Consider the following 25,540-nt stretch of genomic DNA (forward strand, 5'->3'; position numbering starts at 1 on the left):
GATATCCTAGGTGAATTTTTTCAAACTTCAGAATCAACAAGTGAATAGACAGTGTATTTCTGTAGACAAAGGAAATACAGTATTCTCATCCACTTAGTCAATAGAAAAAACTTCAACCCACAATATTTGGTAACAAGAACCTGAACCATCCCAGGTTGGTGGATTCTTTCATATTTTCATGACGTTTCTGTACCGAAATTTAATTGATATGATTCGTAAGCAGACAAAGATAAAGGCAGGTATGTATAAAAGGTTATTGGAAGGAAATATGTGATGTAGAAATACAGTCATTAGATTGATTATTCTAACTGGTGTTGATAAATCTAAAAATGAAAATATTTTCTATTTGTGGAGCCTTTAAAGAAGACAGCTGTCCTCTCATCAACAAAATCATGAACTGTTAATGTTTTCAAAAATTCCTTTGGGTATTGCATTTTATGAAGCAAGAACAAGAAGAACCAGAAATAATGATAAGCTAGAACCTGTTAGAGATGTGTTTGAAACCTGGAATCAGTTTTTACAAAATGGATATATTCCAAGTTGATGAATGACAGTTGATAAGCAATTAGTTGCATTCAGAAGATCATTTTGAGTAGAGTATCTTCAAAACCAAGAAAATGTAGATTAAAAAATTGAGTTAGCTATCATTAAATTCTTACTAATATTGCTAATAAAGTTGTTGTCAACTTTTTTCTTCTGTATATTAGTTTTATAATATACCTTCTGTAAATTATTTTTTAAAATGACTTAAAAATATTAAAAATTAAAGGGTTCATTGGATGTAGTTGGTAAATGATGACTATGTTTCCTGACTGAAGGCTAAGTATAGGCAAATCCTGTGAATCAACAACTCCTTTTGTGGCTGTATATGCCAATGGAATTAACTCACAGGCCCATACAGAGACACATATATGATGTTCATCGCGGCATTCTTTGTGGTGGCAGGATTTTAGAAACCATTTTTGGAGAGGAGGGGTTTTTTTAAAGGCAATTATACACCACAGAGTTGACAGACTGGAGATTCACAGAACAAGCATGACTAGAAAAGTTATAAAAATGAAATGAGATGTATGACAAAAGGCATTTGTGTACATTTAAAATGAACACATTAAAACAAAAATATTTATTTTGTAAGAGCACATGTAAAAAAGTAATAGCATTAAATACATTTGGATGATCTGGTAAGGAAGAAGAATAGGAATGAAGAATAGGAATAAAAGAGAAAGGAAGGGGGAAGAGAGAGAAAGAACAGGTGACTAATGAGGAATAAATAAACCTAATTAGGCTGGGCGTGGTGGCTCAGGCCTGTTACTCCAGCACTTTGGGAGGCTGAGGTGGGCAGATCACAAGGTCAAAAGATCAAGACCATCCTGGCCAACACAGTGAAACCCCATCTCTACTAAAAATACAAAAATTAACTGCGCATGGTGGCAGGCGCCTGTAGTCCCAGCTACTCGGGAGGCTGAGGCAGGAGAATCACTTGAACCTGGGAGGCAGAGGTTGCAGTGGGCCAAGATTGTGCCACTGCACTCCAGCTTGGCAACAGAGCAAGACTCCGTCCCAAATAAATAAATAAATAAAAACCTAATTAGAAGGGGGACCATGAGAATCTTGCTGCATCTGAGATCTGAGATTCAGCAACAAAAACAAAACGCAAAGTCTGAGAAAAAAGAAAGGAAAATAAGTTTTTAAAAAGCCCAAATGATTCTAATATGCAGCCAGGGATGAAAATTACTTTGTAGACTGCTAAGAACTCTAGATTTTATTCTGATTGAGAGGAGAAGCTATTGGAGGTTGCCTGACCTAAGGTAATGCTATTGAAGGGTCACTCTGGCTTACAGAAGGATAAGTAGACCATAGTTTAGTCAAAGATGGAAGTTGAGAAAAGAGTTAGAAAACTATTACATTAGACTAGGTAAAGGGATAATGATGGTGGCTGGAACTCAGTTGGTAGTGATTAAAAAAAAGATAGTAGTGATAGAGGCAGTGGTAAGTAGACAGATTCCAGATATGGTTTTTTTTTGTTGTTTTTTTTTTGAGACAGAGTCTCGCTCTGTCGCCCAGGCTGGAGTCCAGTGGCGTGATCTCAGCTCACTGCAAGCCCCGCCTCCCAGGTTCATGCCATACTCCTGCCTCAGTCTCCCTAGTAGCTGGGACTACAGGTGCCCACCACCATGCTCGGCTAATTTTGTGTATTTTTAGTAGAGACGGGGTTTCACCCTGTTAGCCAGGATGGTCAATTCCAGATATGTTTTGAAGGTTGAGTAGACAGCCTGTATTACTGGATTGAATAAGGAATCACAGTAAGGAGTCAAAAATGATGTCAAAGCTTAGGGCTTGTGCAACTGAAAAAAAAAAAAAAGTGAATTTCCTTTTATTGAAAATGCAGAAGACTGGGAGAGAAGACGGCAGATTTTGTATGTGGAGGAAAGAGCATTGACAGTTTGATTTTAGGTGTGTTGACTTTGAAATAATTATTTAGATGTTTAAGAGAAGAAATGAAATAGGCAATTGGCAGAATGGTCTAGAGTTCATGGCAGAGATGAGATACAGAACCATAAATTTGAGAGTTGTCAGCAAAAAGTAATATTTAAACCCACGGATTCAATGGAGTGATCTGGATGATAACTGTAGAGATAAAGAAAAGCCTTAGATTAGTTGATCCCTTAAATGTCTTCTCTAAGTTTGTTAAAGGCTATCTTTTCCAAAACCTGCAAAGTTAGCTATGCAAGTTGAAACTAAACCATTGGATAAACTCGTGATATAGATTAATTATACAAAAAATGTATTGTATTCCTATTATTGGAGGTCCAGTATGTCCCAAATGAGAAATTTCTTGCTATCTTGTCCGTTCCATGAGTATAGGAAAATATGGTCTATGTGGATTTCTAAACATAGGAAAGTCTGCCATGATTGACTTCCTCTCACTCAATCTCGAAAAAGCTGAAAAGCAGGAGATTGCGTGGTACTAAGGATTAAAAGGAACCTTTCATGTTAACGTACAAAATTTGAATTTCATCCTTTGAGTGACTTTTCCCTAAAATGGAGTCCTTACTATGTAAGCAAGGGCAACTGTAAGCTCCTTTGTTGCTCTGCAGACAACCGTGTGGGCAACTGCTACCTGAAGTTTGGACCTCGAGGAGATGGGAGTCTGTCTTGCAACACCGAGATCGGGGTGGGCGTCAGTCGCTCTTCATGCTGCTGCTCTCTGGGAAAGGCCTGGGGAAACCCCTGTGAGACATGCCCCCCTGTCAATAGCAGTAAGTACAAAGCTGAAGAAGAGGAAGAAAACCAACTGGTATCTAAAGATTTGTTGCCATTTTATTCCTGAGCTGGGAGTGAGGAGTGTTTAGTGAGGACAAAACAAAAAAAATTGAATTTGAACTACTTTCATTGATCACTCTGAAACCAGCCAAGAGTGTTAAAGGATTTGAATTCCTCTCTTCCTATGTTTTATCATGATATGTTAAAAAAATAATTTTTAACTGTAATCATGTATGAATAGTACTAATATCAGTTCTCCATGATATCACAGATAAAGTGCATTCCTGATTCTTCTCAAAGGTTATTTAGTTCAGCTTCATAGGTGTGTTGTATTCTTGAAGTCAATTAGAGAATGCCTTAAATTGAAACATCTATTCTGATATGAGCATGAACCAAAGCCTGTTTTCTCTAGTCTTAATTTACTAGCTAAAAGAGCTGCAAGGGAATTTTTTCTTTGATTAAAAACAAATGGTTCATGTTATTCTACTGTGTATGTGATTAATAAAGTATGATCTTTTATGTAAAATATGTAACTTTAAATGTATTTGAAAGGGCACTAAGAAAAATTTGGATACACCCCTTAGGATGAGCATATTGAGCCTGTCATTTGCTGAATGCTGGCTCATTGTCTCAGCCACTTGGACACAGGTATCAAACCTCTTATTTTTCTGTTGTTTTGTAGCTGAATATTACACCCTGTGTCCCGGAGGTGAAGGCTTCAGACCTAACCCCATCACAATCATTTTAGAAGGTGAGCTAATCCCATTGTCACCCAGATTCAAACAAGGTAAAGAGTTAATTATAGAGAAAAGCTGGTAGAAAAGCTAGGGCAGAGCAGCCCCAGCAAGATAATTTAGTAAAATTACAGATGGACTTTAATTACTAAAATGTTAAACTACCACTTTTATCAAGCAGTAATGATCCATTGCAGTGATTTGATGTCTGACTGTTCTGCAGAGAAACTCTTTCCCATTGTCCTCTACTTTGAATAATCCCCAACTTAACTTTATTCATTTTTCTCAGATAATGCTAAAACTTCTATGACAAAGCCAAGAAGATATTTGAGCAGAATAAACTTGCCACCTAAGTGTGCATTCATTTGGATGCATAGAAATCTGCTGATTCTTACAAGATCACACTTTTGAAAGCTCTAATATTAACTTTCATCACTTCTTAAGTGCACTGTCTCCCCTTTTGTAGACATTGACGAATGCCAGGAGTTACCAGGTCTCTGCCAGGGTGGAAACTGCATCAACACTTTTGGGAGCTTCCAGTGTGAGTGCCCACAAGGCTACTACCTCAGCGAGGAAACCCGCATCTGTGAAGGTGGGATGAATTTGATGCCTAAAATGCTCACTGCTGTTTAAAACAAAATGGCTGCTGAGGCCTGGGGGAAAGGCCCATCCTCACATTCTACAAAAGGCTCAATTAAGACTGGTTCATAGCTTTTCTCTTTTCATATCAATGTGGCTAAGTTGTATGATGATAGACTAATTTACAACTCATTGCCATAATTCATTGTATTTTTCTAGGAGACTTGGTTAAATATAAATTGGGAAAATTGGGTAGTGTGAAAACCTACAATATTAAGTAAGTTATTCATGAAAATATTGCTGACAATTACATTTTACATAGGAAAAACTGGTAAGCTTAAATGTGACCATTAACTTAATATTGATCAGTAATTTTTAAATGTTGGACTATATGGTATGAAGAAGTTCAAAGGTTATGCAGCTGCCATTCTTGCTTCCATCCCCTCACTTTATCACATGGTATTTCAGTTCTTTTAGGGGCCTGTCTCACCACTAAACTGGGGGCTTCTGGAGGCAAGGTCCACATCTTACTCATCATGACAGCTACAAGTACTAGCTTACAGTAGAATCTCAATATTTAATTAATTGTGAAATGAATGAATCCTTCTAACTGAACATTAGACATATAGCACTATTATTTCCATTATAACTTTTCTTTTGGAACATGTTCGATAAATGCATCTGGGAGAAATAGGATGTAATGAGGAGAACAACCAGCAGCTGCACTGCTTTAAGAATCTCTGAATGGGTACTAATTTGAAAGAAGCTACAAAGACAAAGGCTTTCCCAACCTGCATTCACTTTAAAGTTGGCATTAAAACTTGGCCTAAGTGACATAGGACGAAAGCAGGCTTTAAAGAAATTCCAATTGAAGAATGTGAATTGCAATAAAAAAGAAATATATATATATATATATATATGCCAAGGAAATTATTTTTGCCACTTTAGAATAATTTCTTTTGATGCTTTATATTTTTTAATATGGGAATTTTTTTTTCTTTTTAAGAAAGATGTATCTGTGTTATATAAATGCATTTTTGGGATTTTTTCTTTATTTCTAAGTTGTGCATAAATAGAGATTTAGAGAATCACCTATGCTTTGTTCAGTCATAGAAGTAATATAAATTCATTGAAAAAATAGATTTATTAATTAATGGATATTCTTGCCTACTCTAGATATTGATGAGTGTTTTGCACATCCTGGTGTGTGTGGGCCTGGGACCTGCTATAACACCCTAGGGAATTACACCTGCATTTGCCCACCTGAGTACATGCAGGTCAATGGAGGCCACAACTGCATGGGTAGGTAAAGAACCCTAAGATTAATTAGAGCACAGTTGTCGACTTCACACGTAAAGCACTTATGTCTCAGAATTATTGTTCAGGAAGTTTGGAAGTTAAATCTTCGTGAATTGAGGTATTTCAGAGTCTTGCAAGCTGCTGGCTTAGTATCAAGTTTTTGACCTTTGGATATACATTTAAATTTTTAAAAGCATGAGTCTAATGTAGAAAATTTCCTCAAATGTTATATATTCCTAAATTTTTCATCTCCATTCATATAGTGTGAACATTAATATACAAATAAAAGAACATTTAAATTTTAATGCTTAATTTTTTTAATTAAATAAATGACTTTGAGGGAAAAACAAATATGTATTAACATTGTCTCCCAAGAAAATTATAAGTGAAATCCTTTATCTAAGGATAAAGGAGAGATGTTAATCTAAAAATGATTTATGTTTAAAGATTTATTTTAAGATAGCTTCAAATGACTAAGAAGGTTTTCTGAGTTGTGTTCATCAGGAAAGCTTGATGTCTACAGCTGTGTGGGCTTCATTATAAACTATTCGTGGATACAAATAGCTACCTTCTTTGTTTTTCTTTATGTAGACATGAGAAAAAGCTTTTGCTACCGAAGCTATAATGGAACCACTTGTGAGAATGAGTTGCCTTTCAATGTGACAAAAAGGATGTGCTGCTGCACATATAATGTGGGCAAAGCCTGGAACAAACCTTGTGAACCATGCCCAACTCCAGGAACAGGTAAGCACATGGCTCGTGCATCTGCTGACTGCCACGTCAGTGATACACGCATATATCTAACAGAATAGTCAAAGTCACTGCATGCTAAAACTAGAGATGCTCAGTTCCGAAAATTCCCAAGAACATCGTATGGTTCTGTTTCCCAAGTGGCCCTCTTTGGGATTCAAACACTAACTTCTGAGACGTTATGTTGGATAGGCTTGTGAATCCTGAAAATAAGATCCATTGCTGAAGAGTTAGAGTTTATAGCATTAGTCCATTTAAACTCATTATCTTAAACTATGTTTGTCAATTATTGATTTATTCATCAAACAAATATTTCTTGAGAAACTACTGTATGTCACTGTGCTAGACATGGAAGGTATAATATTTGGAGAAAAACTAAATTCAATAAGGATTTTTTTTTAGTTCAGCCGTGGAAAATATGCAAAAAGTGTTTTTTATGAGCGAAGTTTACATAAAAGCAACCCATTGTCAAAATGTGCCTTTTACATCTTCTTCCTCAGACATCAGTGAAATTTTTAGGCAAAAAATAGAGCTTGTCTTTACTTGGTCGTATTTTTTTCACAAGACAGGTTCTTTTGAAAGAAAAAGTGAAAGATAATAGAGGTAAGAGCAAAAATGCTTGTCTTAAAATTGCTGTCCATCTGGTTCTCTTTTATGACCTGGAGAATGGCAACTTTTAATAACTGTAGATACTAAGAGTTGAACCAGTAGGCCAAATAAGAAACAGTGATTATGCGTTTGTTACCAAATATTACTTAGGGTATATGTATTTAAATGTTTCGTTTAATGTGTTGATGAAATTAAGGAGAGAAATGATGAAAAGCAACACGTAGGCCTTTTTCAGTGGCTCCAATTCACTGGTCAAATGGATTTTCTTGGCCTTATCTTGCCGTTATTATGTTCCATAAAATTAAATAGAAACATTCCTGTAATTCTCAACTTTAAAACTCCATAGTTACAAATTGAAGATCATTGATTTGGGAAATTAAAATGGCACTTCCTTTGTGAGAAGAAGCAAAAGGCTTAGAGTTGAGAGACAGGTCTGTATTTAAATCAAAACTCTTAGGGTACTTATTGTGGAACCTCCTGCAGAGTATTTATCCTTTCTGAAACTAATTTCTCGTGTATAAAATAGGAATAATAAATAATTACAGTGACTAATTCATATGGTTGCAATGACAAGTAGGGAGATTATACATATGAATTATAATTTGCACATTGCCAGACAATTAGAAACCATTAAATTGAGCACCTGTTGTCTTTCTATCTGTTCTCAATACTCGGTATATATTGGTGGATGAAATTTACAATATCCCTGACCTGATAGCACTTGGAATATAGTATGCAGTTCAAGTTTTATGTAATACTGTTTTCAGGAGTTTTACTCACGTTTATAGCAGTGAGCATCAGAAGCATTTTTCATCTTGCAAATTAGAATTCTTTTAAATTTCCATTGATTTGGTGAATTATGTGTAAGAATACCTCTTATAGTCCCTATTTGATTTCATAATGCATTGTTTTTGATGACCCAAATTTCACATTCCAACCAATAGACACAGTAAAAAAAAAAAAAGACAAAATTCGCATCTCATTCATTATTCATTGTTTACCTGTTTCCTCTCTACAACATTATTTTGCATGTCTATACCTTTGTGCAATCTGTAATTCCTTTTTCAATTTATACTTCACTTTTTTTTAATCTTTATATATTGGATGTTTTTTTAAAGCTCTGCATATCAAAAGAAAAAGAGTATTTAAATATCTAGATAGATGTTTTGAATCTTATAATGATTTACTTGCCTTCTGATATCAGAGCAGTAAAAAGTTAATGAGAGTGATAGAAATAACAATGATAATAATGGTAAAAAATGCCTAGATCCACTCCTAGCAAAAGCTGGCCTTGCTATCAAATAAATATAATTGAAATCAAAATGTCTGGTGGTGAATAATGTAAAATATGTTTGTGAAAGTAATACAAAATGTTATTTTGAAGGAATTTGAGAAATTTAAGAGTGCATTGCTTTGTTTATATTTTAAAGCTGACTTTAAAACCATATGTGGAAATATTCCTGGATTCACCTTTGACATTCACACAGGAAAAGCTGTTGGTGAGTTTTTCCAGATTATGTTTGTTTTAATACATATGTGTAGCATTCTGTAAAAATCTATTCTATGTTTTTAAAATTCAAGAGTACCACAAAATACAATAATCTGAAATCCAATCTAATATAGTTAGATAAGAGAGAAATAACAGGCTTACAGACCCTAACCAAGTATTAATAATGATATTCCATCAGCATAGTCTGGTGATTGGGTTATGGTAGTTATGTGACTATCTCAATATTTGTCATAGCCACACCAAGATAAAGCTTCAGTTGTCCTCGTCATGCACATTGTATTACATGACTCTAAATGATCTACCTTATTTTAACCTTTAACTGCTATTTTCTTAAGTACATTTTTAAATTGTTGGTGTATTTTTGCAGTATCCCTTTTTACTAGTCTCAATATGAATTTACAGACTTATTTTTCATATTAATTAATTCCTTCTAAGTGTACATTGTGTTGCTCACTCTAGTTTCCTTCCTCAAAGATTCAATAAGCAATATAATTTTTTTTTTTTTTTTGAGATGGAGTTTTGCTCTCGTAGCCCAGGCTGGAGTGCAATGGTGCGATCTCGGCTCACTGTAACCTCTGTCTCCTAGGTTCAAGTGATTCTCCTGCCTCAGCCTCCCAAGTAGCTGGGATTACAGGCACCCACCACCACACGTGGCTAATTTTTTGTATTTTTAGTAGAAACGGGGGTTTCACCATGTTGGTCAGGCTGGTCTCAAACTCCTGACCTCAGGTGATCCACCCTCCTCAGCCTCCCAAAGTGCTGGGATTACAAGCGTGAGCCACCACACCTGGCCTAAGCAATATAATTGTAAGTCTCCATTATGAATACATGATAAAACAAAATACATACAATGATGAAAACATAGCTTTTTAAACAAATGAATAGCAGCAGTTAGGGTAACCTGAAGAAGGGGTTTGATTGCCTAGAAAGTTCATTTGCTATATTGACTCTGAAATTATTTGGTATATTTTATCAGCTACTTACATTTTTTCCACCACTGTTTCTATTTTCTGGTATATATGTTTTTATAAACCAAAAAAATTATCTATACTAGTATATAATAGATTTTTGTGACACTGAATATTTGTAGTCATCCCAGGGTACATGTAGCATTATTCAAGGTTATATGGTAAGTACATTAAGCAGAACAACATATATTTGACCAAATCTGTTCCATTTCAGACATTGATGAATGTAAAGAGATTCCAGGCATTTGTGCAAATGGTGTGTGCATTAACCAGATTGGCAGTTTCCGCTGTGAATGCCCTACAGGATTCAGTTACAATGACCTGCTGTTGGTTTGCGAAGGTAATCTGAATAATGTATGTCCTTTATCCAGTATAATTTGGTATACATAAATAGTATTTAGATGGTTTCCGATTTTTACTATTTCTTCTACAATTTTTCAAGAGTTGATCATCAAAGTGTGACGTGAATGTAACGCTAATACAATAATAAAAAAGGACTCTTTAAAATGGAATTGTTGTTCTTTCAGATATAGATGAGTGCAGCAATGGTGATAATCTCTGCCAGCGGAATGCAGACTGCATCAATAGTCCTGGTAGTTACCGCTGTGAATGTGCCGCGGGTTTCAAACTTTCACCCAATGGGGCCTGTGTAGGTAAGAAAGAGGCTGACTCATTCTTTGGCACTGAGCACACGATTCCTTAGATTTCCTATCAAACAATACTTCAAGAATAATTTGGGAAAGATTTTCTCACTTAATCTGTTCATTTATAGTGAACCTATTTCACCATATCTTTGAGATTATTTTGTTAAGAAAATAGGCCTCTTCAATGGATTTCCCCAGGATTGGCCCTAAAATAAAATAATATCCTTGAGATAACAATAAACATAAAAAAAATTGCATGATTAAAAAAAGAGGGTTGGATACTTTAAAGCCTTGCTCATTTTGATTCAGCTGTTTTTATGGTTCATTTTCAGCCTGTCTATAATAATTAATAGCAGGTTAGAGAAACACAACTGTGAAAAATAAAGAAATCTTAATAAAAATCAGATACATGTAACATTTGTTTTATTTTTTTGTTTGTTTTAGATCGCAACGAATGTTTAGAAATTCCTAACGTTTGCAGTCATGGCTTGTGTGTTGATCTGCAAGGAAGTTACCAGTGCATCTGCCACAATGGCTTTAAGGCTTCTCAGGACCAGACCATGTGCATGGGTAAGAAGGACATGTTGCTCCAGGGAGTGAAGTGGGGCTGGGACTCCAGAACAGATCACAGTTCCATCAAGTGCCATGAGTAACTACTGTGTCTCTGTCGGAAACGATCTTGCAAAAAATTAACTGGGTCAAACTGTTTAAGTCTTGATTAAGTATAAAATTTGCAAGCAGGGACATACTGCGACATGTTCTTCAGTTCAGTGATTCACAACTTTTTCTCCAGAAGATGTTCACATGGCTTGACAAGAAAAAACACTGTGAGTCACTTGGGCTTGTGTGGAACTTACCATAGCTTTGCTGCCCTTTACCTTCATGTTTCTACTCAAGACACCATTTTGGAATGCAAGAGAGTAGTAAGAGTGACAGCATTAAACAATAAATTTATACACATATGCACATATTTTTTTAAAACAAATCGTTGAATACATGGGATTTATGTACATATTTTGTGTTTTATCTGTTAAAAATAGCTTTAGGAGCAAATATAGCCATACTCTTTAAAAATTCCCAGTAGCTAATGTAATGGGTAGTCAAGTGATAATAGTGCTTAGTGAGTACTTGCTGAGCTGATGATTAATAGGTTTTCAAAGACAGATGGGCTGGATACCATGAAGCTGGGACTGAGTATAACCCCTTAAGTCTGATGTCAGCAGTTGGCTCTGCCTCTGCTGAAGAGTTTTCTTTCTGTGCTTTGCACTTGAAAGGGGAAAATTACATTTAAAACTTGGCTACTTGTAATTAGCACGTTCTCAGTGTAGAAAAGGCTAGGGCTGTTCAGCTACTCTTTTGATATTCAAGATATTATCTATGTGAATATTAAAATCATATTTCAGTACTGTAGGACTGGTTTCTTTCATGACACATCCATACAACAGGGAATACCTGGAGTATGTCTCCAGGTTCATCCATTGCCTCCTAAAGCCCTCCCTTTGGACTTCTCCCATAATGGCAGGAAAAATTCTCTAGGTGATGTTTATACAAAGGAATATAGAGGATCTGGTTTTATTTGCATGAACTCCCTAAGAATGCTTGCTTATACATGCTTCTTCTTGCTATACTTCCAGAGAGAGTATGATTTACCAAAAAAAGTATGAGATTTATGATTCAGAAATTCATATGGGGAAAATCTGTCCACTCATAACAATTCTTCCATGATAAAAGCTAGTCAGATTCTTCAGTAAGACCTCCCTTATACAGAGCTTCCTTCCTAAAGAACAATACCAGCCCCCACCCTTTTTTTGGTGTGGTAGAGTTTCAGCAGCCTGGAATTCATAGTTGGGGAGTCTGTTCTCTCATATGATGAATGACCTTTCTAAATATTTTCTTAATTCAGTTTTTTTGAAGGCTAACAGTGAATTCTAATAAACTTCAATTTGGATTTCATTACTTCATACAATTAAGTAAACTTAAGTTTGTCTTTGTTTTTCTGCTCAAATTAAGGAATTTAAATTTCTGGGTAAGTGTTTATAATGCCTTTTATAATGAAACAAATTGTTTCAGTATTTCAGAAGATCAGTTTTATTTACAATTATTAAGCAGACCTGTTCATTAATACATCTCTGCTAGGGGGATGCTCTCTTAGGCTATGTCTAGGTATTGTCTGAGTACAGTCAGTACCTGTTATACTGTATTATTTTCTTATAATTTTACAATTTTGATTCTTGTAATTTTGATTTTTCCATATCTCATACTCATTTTCCTCAAGTAGATATGAGTTCCTAGTACTGAATGAGGAAAACCTAAGTAATTCCATAGGTTAAACATATAAAAGGGTTAATAGCCTATTTTTTTCTAGTTAAAAATTGAATTTTTTGAGCCAATGTTTCTTTATAGATGTTGATGAGTGCGAGCGGCATCCGTGTGGAAATGGAACTTGTAAAAACACCGTTGGATCCTATAACTGTCTGTGCTACCCAGGATTTGAACTCACTCATAATAATGATTGCCTGGGTAAGTACTTCATTCAGTCTTTTATTGCTTCTATTTCATTTCCACACAATGTGCTGAAATAAAAAACAAAACTAAAGAACAAAAAAAATTATATTACTAAAATTGCAAATATGTGCCAAAAGATACATAATTTCATTGACTGATTTCTAGTTAACTGAAACCATAGTATTGGCCTGAGTTGTCACAAGGCAATATACTCTTGAACTCTTTTGTCAATCAACCAGTCATTTCAGGAAAAAAAGGTCATTCATATCACAGTAAACATATTGGGACTGATTTATGGTTTGGGGTATTTGTATTCCCTTAATGAGATCAAAAATAGACCCTTCATTTTCTCAATGTTATTACAAGTATTTCATTTAAATCCGTTCTGGATTATTTACATTCAAGTACCAGTAGCCTCCTACTTACACTTGTCATGTCTTGACATTTCATTTTCCATCAGCTTTTGAAGCCAGAATGCCTTTCCCCACAAAAATAATGAATGGTGACTAGGTTTCTAGATTAGCCCTCAGAAATATCTCCTATGCACCGTACAGGACTTTAGTCTTTGGCCCACAGCAACACACAAATATGAAATGGAAACATAGTGAGTGGGAGAGGGTCCTGAAGTAGTTGGAGAAGAGAATAAGAGAAATGACAGCAAACGTTTATTCCTTGTTTGTTGCAAGCCAGGAACTGCACGGGTAATTTACAGCATAATGTGTTGTAATTCACATGGCCCTGCAAGGTATGTAAAAGAACTTAGGTTTTCTACCATTGTGGGACTATATCAGAGCTCATCCCCACCTCATCATTTAACCCAACATAAGTTCCTCTCTGTTTTCTTTATTTTTCAAAATTCCACAATTGTGAAAAAAAAAGTAGAGCTAATTGGACATTTTATTCAACTGCTGCCTTCTTGACTAGTTTCTTAGAGCCTTTGTACAGTCAGGGAGAACTAACACTTAAATGAACTTAATACTTAATGTCTTTTTTCTTTCTATTATGTATGATATCAGCAATTCCAGTGTTTTTAATATCATTGATTTTCCTGTAATAAATAAGCTCATTTATTTGTTCTCTGAATATGGTCAGCTTAGCTCCAGGTAAAGTATATGCAAATTCAGCAATCAGATTACATCCCACATATCCACCTGCCTGTGGGAAAATAAATATTTTTCAATTAGAAAGAATGGAAAGCTTCACCTTAAACCTTGATTTTTGTCTGGTTCTAAATTCGTGAGTTATATTAATATCAAAAATTTAAAAATGTATCTTTATGGTTGAAAAATAGTAGGACTCTATGGGATCCTATTAATTATATGATCCTTATGATATGTGCCATTTTTCTCTGTTGATGAGGAATTGTAATATGGGATTTCTTATAAATGCATGCCAATAAGTATGTTTTTAAGTAGCGTCTTGTGAAACAATATGCATGTTAAGGGCTCTTTCTGAAAAACGTACTCCTGTTTGCTTACAGACATAGATGAGTGCAGTTCCTTTTTTGGTCAGGTGTGCAGAAATGGGCGTTGTTTTAATGAAATTGGCTCCTTCAAGTGTCTGTGTAACGAAGGTTATGAACTTACCCCAGATGGCAAAAACTGTATAGGTAAGTATCTAAATAATAAGCAGTCTTCGTGGTGTTTTGTTTTGTAAAATGGTGATGTGTACCTCCCCTCCTTTCACTTAAGAACTCATTAATATTTCATTTAATCATCAGAGCACATGACCAAGATAAGCTATGATGGAAAATTTTAGTATAAGGTGTCAACAATGGGAATCTCTCATAGGCAGTGTTTTTACTGGGGACAGAGCTTGAGGCTGTCCATGTCTTAAGAAAAGTAGGCAAAGGAAACAAATAAAGAAAATTAGCCACTTGCCAAATAAGAAATATCCAAGATGTCAGAAGAGTATCTTTGGGAATATTTGTTCATGGTGACCCAGTAGATCAGAGGATCCAAGATGAATTCATGTTAATATCATTTGGCAGACAGATAAATCTATGCAACAATTATCTCATGCTTAAATTTGCTTAAATTTAAATTCTTTTTTTTCTCTTCTTTTTCTCTAAAGACACTAATGAGTGTGTTGCCCTTCCCGGCTCTTGCTCTCCTGGTACCTGTCAGAATTTGGAGGGATCCTTCAGATGCATCTGTCCCCCAGGGTATGAAGTAAAAAGCGAGAACTGCATTGGTAAGAGTAACATTTATTCTGAGGCCCACAAGTTGTTCAGTATAGTAAGACATGGTAAAGACTCTGGAAGCATACTAAGTGCCAACCACTGCAAGCATGTTGACCTAAGGAATTAAACATATAACTGCCTACATCTGTTTTACTGAACCATCAGAAATGATGGTAAGAATAAAAGACTTAGGGATGTAGGATTTTTTCATTACCAGAAATCTAATGCTAGTCAACGAATTTTCAGCATATGCCAATCTTTTTTCCAAACGTCAACAGCGACTTTCAGTGAATTTAAAGAGTGTCTACAAAAATTGTAGTCTTTGGCACCCAGTTTTAAAACAGCTATTAAAGGTGTCTAGGGTCTTAGAAATGTGAAGCAGAAAAATCTTGACAATGCTGTTGAGACATTCTTTTTCTTGGGAAGGCCTCATGTCAAAGCAGAAAATATTAATCCATTTGTCATAACAGATGTTTTTCTGTTGAAACCCTTCCAGCACACATGAACGCTGTAACCACATCAAAAGTGGGTCCCAGAATTGCCTAGTGGACGTGATGAAGTCCGACCTTTTTTACAGTTCACTTTATTTCACTTTTATACAAATTATTTTTTACAGCCTCGTTGAAATTCAGAAGCACCAGCATCTTAGTGTGGTTTTTCTAATGTGAAAAGATGCTAAGGATATTTTTTGCCTTTGAATTATCCAATTTTTTTTATTTCTATCGTCCTTGGCAAGATTCTACCTAAAGATATATCATTCTACTGTTCGTATTTAAGGGAATTAAATAGACAGGGCAGAAGGAAGTAGTTTACTTCATAGAATTTAATTATTCTTCAGACCACATAATTAGATACCATGGGTATCCCTTAGTCATTCTGATTTTCTGATTTGTATGTTGATTATAAGATTATCTAGCATTTTTAATACTTAAAAATAATAAACAATGATACTAGAATCATCTCAGTAAGAAGTTTCTTGAAAAGGTTAGGATCCTGTTGTTCTTCCGTTTTCTTTTCTCATGCTCAATCTTGATTCTTTGTCTCTGTGATCCTTCTCTTTATGGAATGCTAATAAAAGTAGTGTGTCAGCCACTAGGAGGGAAATAGAAATACACATGCCTCCTTGTATCAGGCAGTCTTGGCTACATTTCCTCTTAATGAAAATATGGATATCTTTTATTTTATTACAATATCATATATTATTATTTATTAAGTTTCAGAAATATTTCCTTTTCCTTTATTGTTAGCAATGACACTAGTTTACATCTCTGAAAAATGGTTTTAATTCATACTTTTTTTTTGAGACGGAGTCTTGCTCTGTCACTCAAGCTGGAGTGCAGTGGCACTATCTTGGCTCACTGCAACCCCCACCTCCTGGGTTCAAGCGATTCTCCTGCCTCAGCCTCCCGAGTAGCTGGGATTACAGGTGCCTGCCACCACGCCTGGCTAATTTTTGTACTTTTAGTAGAGACGGGGTTTCACCATGTTGACCAGGCTGGTCTCGAACTCCTGACCTCAAGTGATCCACTGGCCTCGGCCTCCCAAAGTGTGAAAAAATGGTTTTTAATTAACTTACTTCACTGTAAGAAGATTTTCTTCAGACTAGTATCTTTTCTACCAACTTTTCCCATATGACATTCTAACATGACCACGCACACACGTACACATACATAGATATGGTACACATACCCTGCATAGATAAATTCATTCCTACATGCAGTGGGTATTACAGTCAACATTTGGCACCTTTCTAGGTACTGGAAATACAGGAACATCATCTTTGCTTTGGGGTAACTTACTACCTAAGGGGAGAGACCTATTTTGTAAATAAACCTGTTTTGTGAAGACATCCTTATAATACAATGTGACAGACACTGTACTGGAGGTCTGTTAAGGAGATGGGAGCACCGCAGGAGGTTAGGGATCATTGTGGTAGTTGTGAGAGGGTGGCAGTTCAAGAAAGCCTATCACAGAGGATTGATGATTGTCTAGGTCACTCTTAAAATGTTGGATAGGATTTTACTGATCAACCAAAGAAAGAGAACAGAAGAGGGTATTTGGAAACGTAGGCAGCATGAGCACGACACGGAGCGTAGAATGGCTGGCTCAGAAGATTGAACTCAGGCCTGCGGTTAGTGTGGAGCCATTTCAGGAGTTGTTATGTTTGTTTTTGTTGTTGGTGGTGGTGGTGGTGGCGGTGGTGTTGGTTTCTGCAGGTTTTTGTCATTTTATAGAAGGGATGTGATGACTCTTTTGTTAAACTTCTACCAACATAAATTGAGAACTTGTGTGTGCCAGATACCGTGCTAGGAGCTGAAGGTGCAACAGCGAGCCAGACAGACATGTCATGTCCTCATGGAGCTTACATTCTAATGTGCCTGAAAAGTAGTATTTTTTCATGTGGTTAAAACATTCCATTAAATAAGTCCTTCCCACAAAAAACAACAAAAAATCACTAGTCAGGCAGGCATGCTTATTTATTTTAAGGAAGCGTTCCGGGGAAAGGGGCAAATGATAACACCATCAAAATATGTCTTGGCCCTCCAGTTCCATAGGCACAGATTTTCAAACATAATCAGATGGATGTTTTAGAAAGGCAGCCCTGGTGGCAATGTGACAAGAAGAAGACAGGGAGATGTAGACATCAGTTGAGAGACTGGTGGCAAATGATGATGGCTGTGGAAGTACTGAGGAGGTAGAACTGGCTGCCACGTTCTGCTTGCATGTGGAGTGAAAAAAGGAGAGAAATAGGGGTGACTTGGGGATCACAATTTGGATTACTGAGAGAGAGGTATCAGGGAGATGGGGACCAGTTCATAGATCATTTGGCCACATGGAGCCTGCAGTGCCCATGAGACATGGAGTTGTTCATGTCAGGTAGGCAGGTAGACATACATACACCCCTAAAGATCAAAGACAGGAAGGTGGACATGGACTTGGGACTCTCTGGCACATGGTTGGTTGAAATTATAACTTTTGACTTCTGAAGCAATAATAGTTTATTTTTATGAATAAGTTAAACATACAACATAGTATCTCTTGTCTGAAATATCAGCTGGCTAGTGGACGGTGATAGTATGGACAATTGTTTATTTTCAAGTGTTGAATGGCTAATAAATACTCCCCCTATTCTGCAGATATAAATGAATGTGATGAAGATCCCAACATTTGTCTTTTTGGTTCCTGTACTAATACTCCAGGGGGCTTCCAGTGCCTCTGCCCCCCTGGCTTCGTACTATCTGATAATGGACGGAGATGCTTTGGTAAGATTTGGAATGACTTCACTGTCACAGTTTACGCTTAGAAACTTTAAAGCTGAATTGTAAACCATCATGCTGGTATTAGTCCTAACAAAATATATGTCTGTGCTAAAATACATCTGCAAGTGAAAAATTTAGGTTTCAAACATACGCAATGAACAATTTTTAAGGTACTTTGAATTATTGCCACTGTTTCTACATTTTTATAAATTTTTTTACTAAAAGAAAAATTCTTATTCTGATTTATCAGAATGACTATGTTAATTTTGTTGTTGGCATAGCTTTTTTGTATATTGGTGTATGTGTTGCTTTTGATGTGATGTAACTTGCTGAAAGTTACCTCGATTGTTTTTCTTAGACTGTCATGCAACAGTGAAAAAAGAGTCTCTGTGTGGAAATCACTTTGATACTGAGCATGATTTCTGGAATTTTCTTAGCACATTATAAAAATATTTTAAGCATATTAAATAAATAATTTTGTAGCCAGGTCAATCTAAAGTGGCAAATGAAATCAGCAATTGAAGATTCCCAGACCTGCCTTAACTGCTGATCTAGTCTGCATCCTGTGTTCTACAATGAGAAATGTTCTGTCCAAACAGTGTTACAAAATAATTCCATCTGTAATGTTTGCTTTTTTGATTAGATACTCGCCAGAGCTTCTGCTTCACAAATTTTGAAAATGGAAAGTGTTCTGTACCCAAAGCTTTCAACACCACAAAAGCAAAATGCTGCTGTAGTAAGATGCCAGGAGAGGGCTGGGGGGACCCCTGTGAGCTGTGCCCCAAAGATGATGAAGGTAAGAGCAATGACATCATCAAATAGCACTTTGTGTACCAGTTTTTGAATGTTTGCCAGAGTGGGTTTAACCATGTAATTTATGAATATTTTAAGAGTGAAATCACCTCCTTGCATATAAGTTTTGATGGTTCATTAAACAACCTAGCCTGAGAAACTTCTTTCAGCTTTTGAATAAGACATGTCTAAGCACAGGTGGAGTTACCCTTTTATTTCATTCCCCACCTCCAAAGTTAGTATTACTTGCTTTCAAAAGTATGAATTTGAGAGATCTAAGACAGGAGAAAGAAGGGAATGGAAATTATATTCCAGGTTGCTGCAGGAGTCCCATGTGGGCATTGTATGACAGGCTGTGGCTCTCAGAATGTTACATTAAATTCTGAGAAGCTGAGTCAGCACAATGGCCCTCTACAGGAAAAGATCAATAGCGTCAGGTCTTATTGGCACCCATAAATTATAGGATAATTCCCAGCAAACTCCAGCTGGCTTGGCCTCTAGGTTAGGGATGGCTTCTGAGTGTGATGGGCAGGGAAGTTCTCTTTAGCTGCTCAGCTTTAAATGAGCAAACAAAGAACCAAGAGCACTGAGCAGATGGCATCCTAGAAGGTGGCCCTCACTAAATATGCTTTTGAAATAAATCATAAAATTACAAGACTCTTGTTATAGACAGCTTTGTAATGGAAACCTAATTAAGTGTAATTTTTTGTATATTGTTCATCCTTTCTTAAGTTCTCTTATAATTTCAAGTCTTCAGTAATGGAGAATTTGTATTTTTCTTTGTAGTTGCATTTCAGGATTTGTGTCCATATGGCCATGGAACTGTCCCTAGTCTTCATGATACACGTGAAGGTGCGCTTTGATATATTTTATTCCTATATTCTTATTTAATACAAACATATTATTTTACATTTATTTTATAACTCATGCTAACTTTACTATATAACATATAGTATATTGTATTTAATGGACGTATGTAACCCTTATTTTGTATCATATACATTGTACATATAAGACTATATCGTGATATATGAAATACATTACATATTTCTCTGACAAAAGAAGTATTTACAAGTCTGTGTTTAATAGACATACACAGTATTGGCACATCTTTTTATTTTTATTTTATTTATTTATTTATTTATTTTGAAGTGGAGTCTCACTCTGTTGCCCAGGCTGGAATGCAGTGGTGGGATCCAGCTCACTGCAACCTCCACTTCCTGGGTTCAAGTGATTCTCCTCCCTCAGCCTCCCCAAGTAGCTGGGATTACAGGTGTGCGCCACCATGCCTGGCTAATTTTTTTTTTTTTTTGTATTTTTAGTAGAGATAGGGTTTCACCATGTTGCCCAGGCTGGTCTCAAGCTCCTGACCTCAGGTGATCCACTCGCCTCGGCCTCCCAAAGTACTGGGATTTACAAGCATGAGCCACCACGCCTGGCCGGCATATCTTTTTATATCGGGAAATTCACGGGCAGTTCTATATTTTAGATGTCAATGAGTGTCTTGAGAGCCCAGGCATTTGTTCAAATGGTCAATGTATCAACACCGACGGATCTTTTCGCTGTGAATGTCCAATGGGCTACAACCTCGACTACACTGGAGTACGCTGTGTGGGTGAGTGTTGGCTCCACATTACAGAATTTTAAAGTTCTGTTTTACTTCTCATATTCAGTAAAAGGTCTCTCAGGCACCCTGGGTGATGGGGGGATTTACAGATCCAGGATAAATAGCTAGTAGTGGCACCTTCTTCACCAGTCTTACATTTTCCAGTCAGATCTGATTTATGCGAAGATTGAGAGTTACCAACCTCTGTCTTCAACCAAACATACAAAATGTTATGTGTCCTAGAGACTTACAATTGCCCAAATCTCTCATTGGACAAGAAATCCATTTTACTTTATGCCCTTCCATGCCTGCTCTTGAAGCAGGGGACCACATTCTTCTTCTGGATTTGTCATCTTTAGGGCGAGTATTGCTGCCTGGGGGCCAGAGCATTGCACGTTGATCCTTCAGACCCTCTGCACTCCATAACGGCCAGCCAGCCAAGGCCCAAGGGATGCCAGGGTTACATGTGCCCTTCTCAGATCCTGGAAATGGGTGAGGGCCAAGCATGGGTCTTCCTGGGCACGCTGCTGTTAAACTAAAACATCTTTGTGGCACTTTCTTCTTCTTTTTCAGATACTGATGAGTGTTCAATCGGCAATCCATGTGGAAATGGTACATGCACTAATGTTATTGGGAGTTTTGAATGCAATTGCAATGAAGGCTTTGAGCCAGGGCCCATGATGAATTGTGAAGGCAAGTGATCTTTGTCTTAAATATTATTTCTTCTTGACATAGAAAGTGTTTTTTAATGTCTCAATATTTATTTATATTGTTTCTGATATTCTGCTGGTGAGCATATGGTGGGGTTTTTTGTTTTTTGGGTTTTTTGTTTGTTTGGTTGGTTTTTAGTTTTCCTTTGGTACAGTTAAAATAGCTGCTGTAAAGCCCTTGTCTGATCATTCCAGCATCTGGGTCATCTCAGGGTTGGCATCTCTTGATTGTCTGTTCCCTTGAAATGGAGTCACAGTTTCCTGCCTTTTCAGTATATTGGTTAATGTTGGATTTATACTCTGGATATTGTGAATGATATGCTTCGAAATCAGTTATATTACTCTGAAGAATCTTGATGTATTTGTCTTAGCAGACAGTCAACTCTGGTAGGCACGATAGCAGACCCTCAGGCCTGAGAAGGGCAATGGCTCGTCTGTCAGTTCTTTAAACCTTACTCACTAGCATTCTTGATTTTGCCCCACACTTGCATAGTACAGTCATGTCATTGAGCTGACTTGATGAAAAACAAATAGTATTTCTCCTTCCCTGGCATTCTTTCCTGGGTTCCCCCCTCTTTAGCAGACTTGGTTGCCCTAAGATTCCCTCCCCTGCTTCCTCTGGATGGAATCTCAGAAAGTTTCTACTGGAGAGTTAGCTACCGGATGACAGCACTGCCAGGCCGTGGTCATCTGGAGGGTAATTTCAGGAAAATAGAAGCCAAATCAATGTGAAATTACTCCCTACTGGTTGTTTGCTCTGAGTTTCAGCTCACCATTAAAAACTTCAGGTAGTTTTTATATTCTTTCCAGAGTTTATAGCTGTTATTTTTGAAAGATGAGTTTGTTAGGTACTAAATTCTGCATACCAGATGTGTAAGTTCTACTATTCTATTGCTCTGTGTATGACTGCCAAGTAAATGACATCAACATTTAGTTATACAAATAATTATAACTCTAGGCTGAGCACATTCCTGTCCATTTCTTTGGTCAGATATCAACGAATGTGCCCAGAACCCACTGCTATGTGCTTTCCGCTGCATGAACACTTTTGGGTCCTATGAATGCACGTGCCCGATTGGCTATGCCCTCAGGGAAGATCAAAAGATGTGCAAAGGTAAGGCCACAGACATGGGAGTAGTTCGAACTTTATTTGTCATGCTGGAGATATATTTTAATGATTTTATAGTTCTCAACTAATTTCTTCTAGAGCTTTACAGAAATATATATGACAGCATTTTGCTAGTAGATTTCCATACCTAGATAACAAGACATATGATGGTATTTTTGTAAAATCAAGTCGGAGATAAGATGGGCTGAGAAGCCCACTATTGTCACACTCTTGGATTCTTATTAAAGCAAAGATTGCCCTTCCCTGAACTTCTTATCACTATGAGCAGTGCTGAAACTTACACATCTGGGCTATAGCCAATAGCTGACAATGGCTGGGCTTCTCCTTTCTCTGTCCCACCATAAAATTACATGTTAAGTGTCAGAAGACCACACCTGTGACTTAAAAGTACTAAAACTACAGCTTGCTCCAGATAATTTTTTGTTTTTATTTTATGTTCTAGATCTGGACGAATGTGCTGAAGGGTTACACGACTGTGAATCTAGGGGCATGATGTGTAAGAATCTAATTGGCACCTTCATGTGCATCTGCCCTCCTGGAATGGCCCGAAGGCCCGATGGAGAAGGCTGTGTAGGTAAGTGGTAAGGGAGGGTGTCTGCTTATATAATGCCTCCACTCCCAGCCTAATTAATGGCACTACACCCACATCATCTTAACTGCAAGCCAACTATTTTTCCAGCTGTATTAAGGCAGTGATACAGCTAGGTTTCTTCCATCTCAGGGTCTCTGCTAATATAATAGGTTCTGGATTGTGGCATTTATGCCTGCTCAAGAATACATGCCCTTTTGATTTCATATTTTAAAGAAAATTGTAAATAAAACTATATGTGTTCTGTAAGTACATATGTAACCAAGTAAATATATAGAAAAACTTTGAAAAAGATAAACCCTAATTTATAGAAGGAATTAACTACTAGGGAAGACGTTGAGATCAAAAGTAACTAGTCTGAGGTGATTTTAGCTGTATCTGTCCATTTTAATTTTTTTACAAAAGAGTGAGTTTCTGAACTATTGTGAATTACATGTGTCATATAAAAAATTATATATACAACAAATTATAATTGGATTTTTTAGTTTCTTTTCATTTGTTAGATATTTCATTCAAATATAGTACTTAATAAAGTTAAAAATAGACCTACATAGGAGGTGTAGTTATGCAGCGGTTCTTTCAAAAACACTATTCTTCCAAGATCTGTTGTCCCAGAATATTAACCTAAACTCCTAAGTCATATGTGTTCTTCCAAATCTAGCACAGGGCAAAATGCTAATAACCATGTATGGAAGAAAGGAAATCAGCATTCTTAATCATCCTGTCTTCTTACTGTACATGAAATTTCTTTTCATTCATTTCTCTTTTAATTTATTTGAATGAAAACAATGTATGTATGTGCTATGTTTAATCAGAGATTGGCTAAAATACTTAAAAATGTGTTTTAATTTTTATGCATGGAAATTTCTTATTTTTATAACTAGCTGAATTTTATATTATGCTATCTTTATTGCATTTAAAGATGTGTTGTTGGGAAAGAGGGAGTAAGCACTGATCAGATTAAGAACACAGGTTTCTGGTCATGGATCTGCTATAAATGATGTGGATGACTTGCAAGTGATTCAATCCTCTGTTCTTCAGTTCCTTCATCTGCATACAGTGAGAAACATAGTCTGCCTGATTGATAGGAGTGGTGGGGGCGGGTGTTGGGAAGGGTGTATCTGCTCTAGCTCTAATATTCTATTATCCTCTGAACTTACTTTTTCAAAGAAAAGACCAAGGGCAGCATTCTACATTTGTACTCTTTTCGTTGTTAAACAGCACTACAAAAGATACAGGTTCTGAAACTTTTCTGATCTTCAAGCTTTTCATTCTACCATGCTGATAGCTGAATTGTCTGCAAAATTTTTTTGATCATCACAAAACTCTTTGTAGAACACTTTGATGCAAACAATATGTTTTCACTACTAGAAATTCCAGTTTAAAAAACAGTAAAAATATTATTACAAAGAAAAAGTATTTACAAAAGTCAAGATGAAAAAGCCACAAAAACAATCAATAAAAATGCCAATGCATGAAATTGGAATCAAACAAACTTACCCAAAAAAGTCGATTGCAACGGAAACTAAAAGTATTACAGTTAAGGTAATTAAAGTTATACAGGAAATCTAAAACCTCTTTAATGAAAACCGTAAACCTAATCAGAGACGGAAACTTGACTATGCAATATATTATGCCTTAGTAATTATTTCTTAAACAAATAAATGAATCAAGAAATCTGATAAGTAGAACTTTTTTTTACCAAGATCATTAAATTTTCTTCTTTAGACTTTGGCAGACTGTCCCAATTTTTTAAAGTTTATCCAACAATCTTTGATTAGAAGATCAGGGACATAAGTAAATGAGAAAAGTATGGAGTGCTTTTATAGAGACCTGTTTCTACACTGCAGTGTGAAGATAAGTAGACGCAAAAGAGAAAATACGGGATACTATTTAATTATCAACAAACTAGTCTGCTAGACATGGAGACTGCCGGATGTGAGGCAGGAAGAGAAGAAGCAGCAACCGTCAGAGATTCTAAGGCTTTAAGAACTTTATCAGAGCCACACGACTCCCTAAATTACCTGAAAGCCTGAGTGTAGTGCCTCAAGGGTAGAGAGCATGACAGATTTGGTGAGAGGATGTTCATACAACAAACATGAATTGAAACTACACATTAGGCCCACTTTAGCACCTGTGACCAGCTACACTATTTTTCAGTGAGTAGCTGAACTGGAGAAAATTGTTCAAAGATGAGTAATTACACAAGACCAGTGTAGCTGAAGCTTGTGCAGGAGAGTGGCATGAAGTGGGTCTAAAGGTAGGCAAATACCATGGAAAGGAATTTGGTTTCATGCTTAAAGTGTTATGGCAGAGTGACTCAGAGTATGGGCCCTGGGGATGGGCTATGAATGTTAGCAATCTAGGTTCATATGTGCTAGCTCTGTGACCCTGGGCAAGTTGGCTTAAA

General features: G+C 36.5%; 1 protein-coding gene across 1 annotated transcript in view; it reads left to right on the forward strand.

The window, feature by feature from the left end:
* The window catches only part of FBN2 (fibrillin 2), a 280,529-nt gene that overhangs the window by 228,741 nt on the left and 26,248 nt on the right, over positions 1–25,540 (forward strand). The window contains exons 37-55 of the mRNA XM_032156530.2: positions 3,099–3,260; positions 3,947–4,015; positions 4,465–4,590; positions 5,754–5,879; positions 6,468–6,620; positions 8,666–8,734; positions 9,928–10,053; positions 10,241–10,366; positions 10,802–10,927; positions 12,761–12,877; positions 14,343–14,471; positions 14,936–15,055; positions 18,182–18,307; positions 18,948–19,100; positions 19,883–19,948; positions 20,586–20,711; positions 21,276–21,395; positions 22,404–22,526; positions 22,984–23,115. Coding sequence (XP_032012421.1) covers positions 3,099–3,260; positions 3,947–4,015; positions 4,465–4,590; positions 5,754–5,879; positions 6,468–6,620; positions 8,666–8,734; positions 9,928–10,053; positions 10,241–10,366; positions 10,802–10,927; positions 12,761–12,877; positions 14,343–14,471; positions 14,936–15,055; positions 18,182–18,307; positions 18,948–19,100; positions 19,883–19,948; positions 20,586–20,711; positions 21,276–21,395; positions 22,404–22,526; positions 22,984–23,115 — 2,295 coding nt within the window. The remainder of the gene's footprint in view (positions 1–3,098; positions 3,261–3,946; positions 4,016–4,464; positions 4,591–5,753; positions 5,880–6,467; positions 6,621–8,665; positions 8,735–9,927; positions 10,054–10,240; positions 10,367–10,801; positions 10,928–12,760; positions 12,878–14,342; positions 14,472–14,935; positions 15,056–18,181; positions 18,308–18,947; positions 19,101–19,882; positions 19,949–20,585; positions 20,712–21,275; positions 21,396–22,403; positions 22,527–22,983; positions 23,116–25,540) is intronic.

This window comes from Hylobates moloch, unplaced genomic scaffold (assembly GCF_009828535.3).
Source record: "Hylobates moloch isolate HMO894 unplaced genomic scaffold, HMol_V3 SCAFFOLD_6, whole genome shotgun sequence".
Classification (NCBI taxonomy): Eukaryota; Metazoa; Chordata; class Mammalia; order Primates; family Hylobatidae; genus Hylobates; species Hylobates moloch.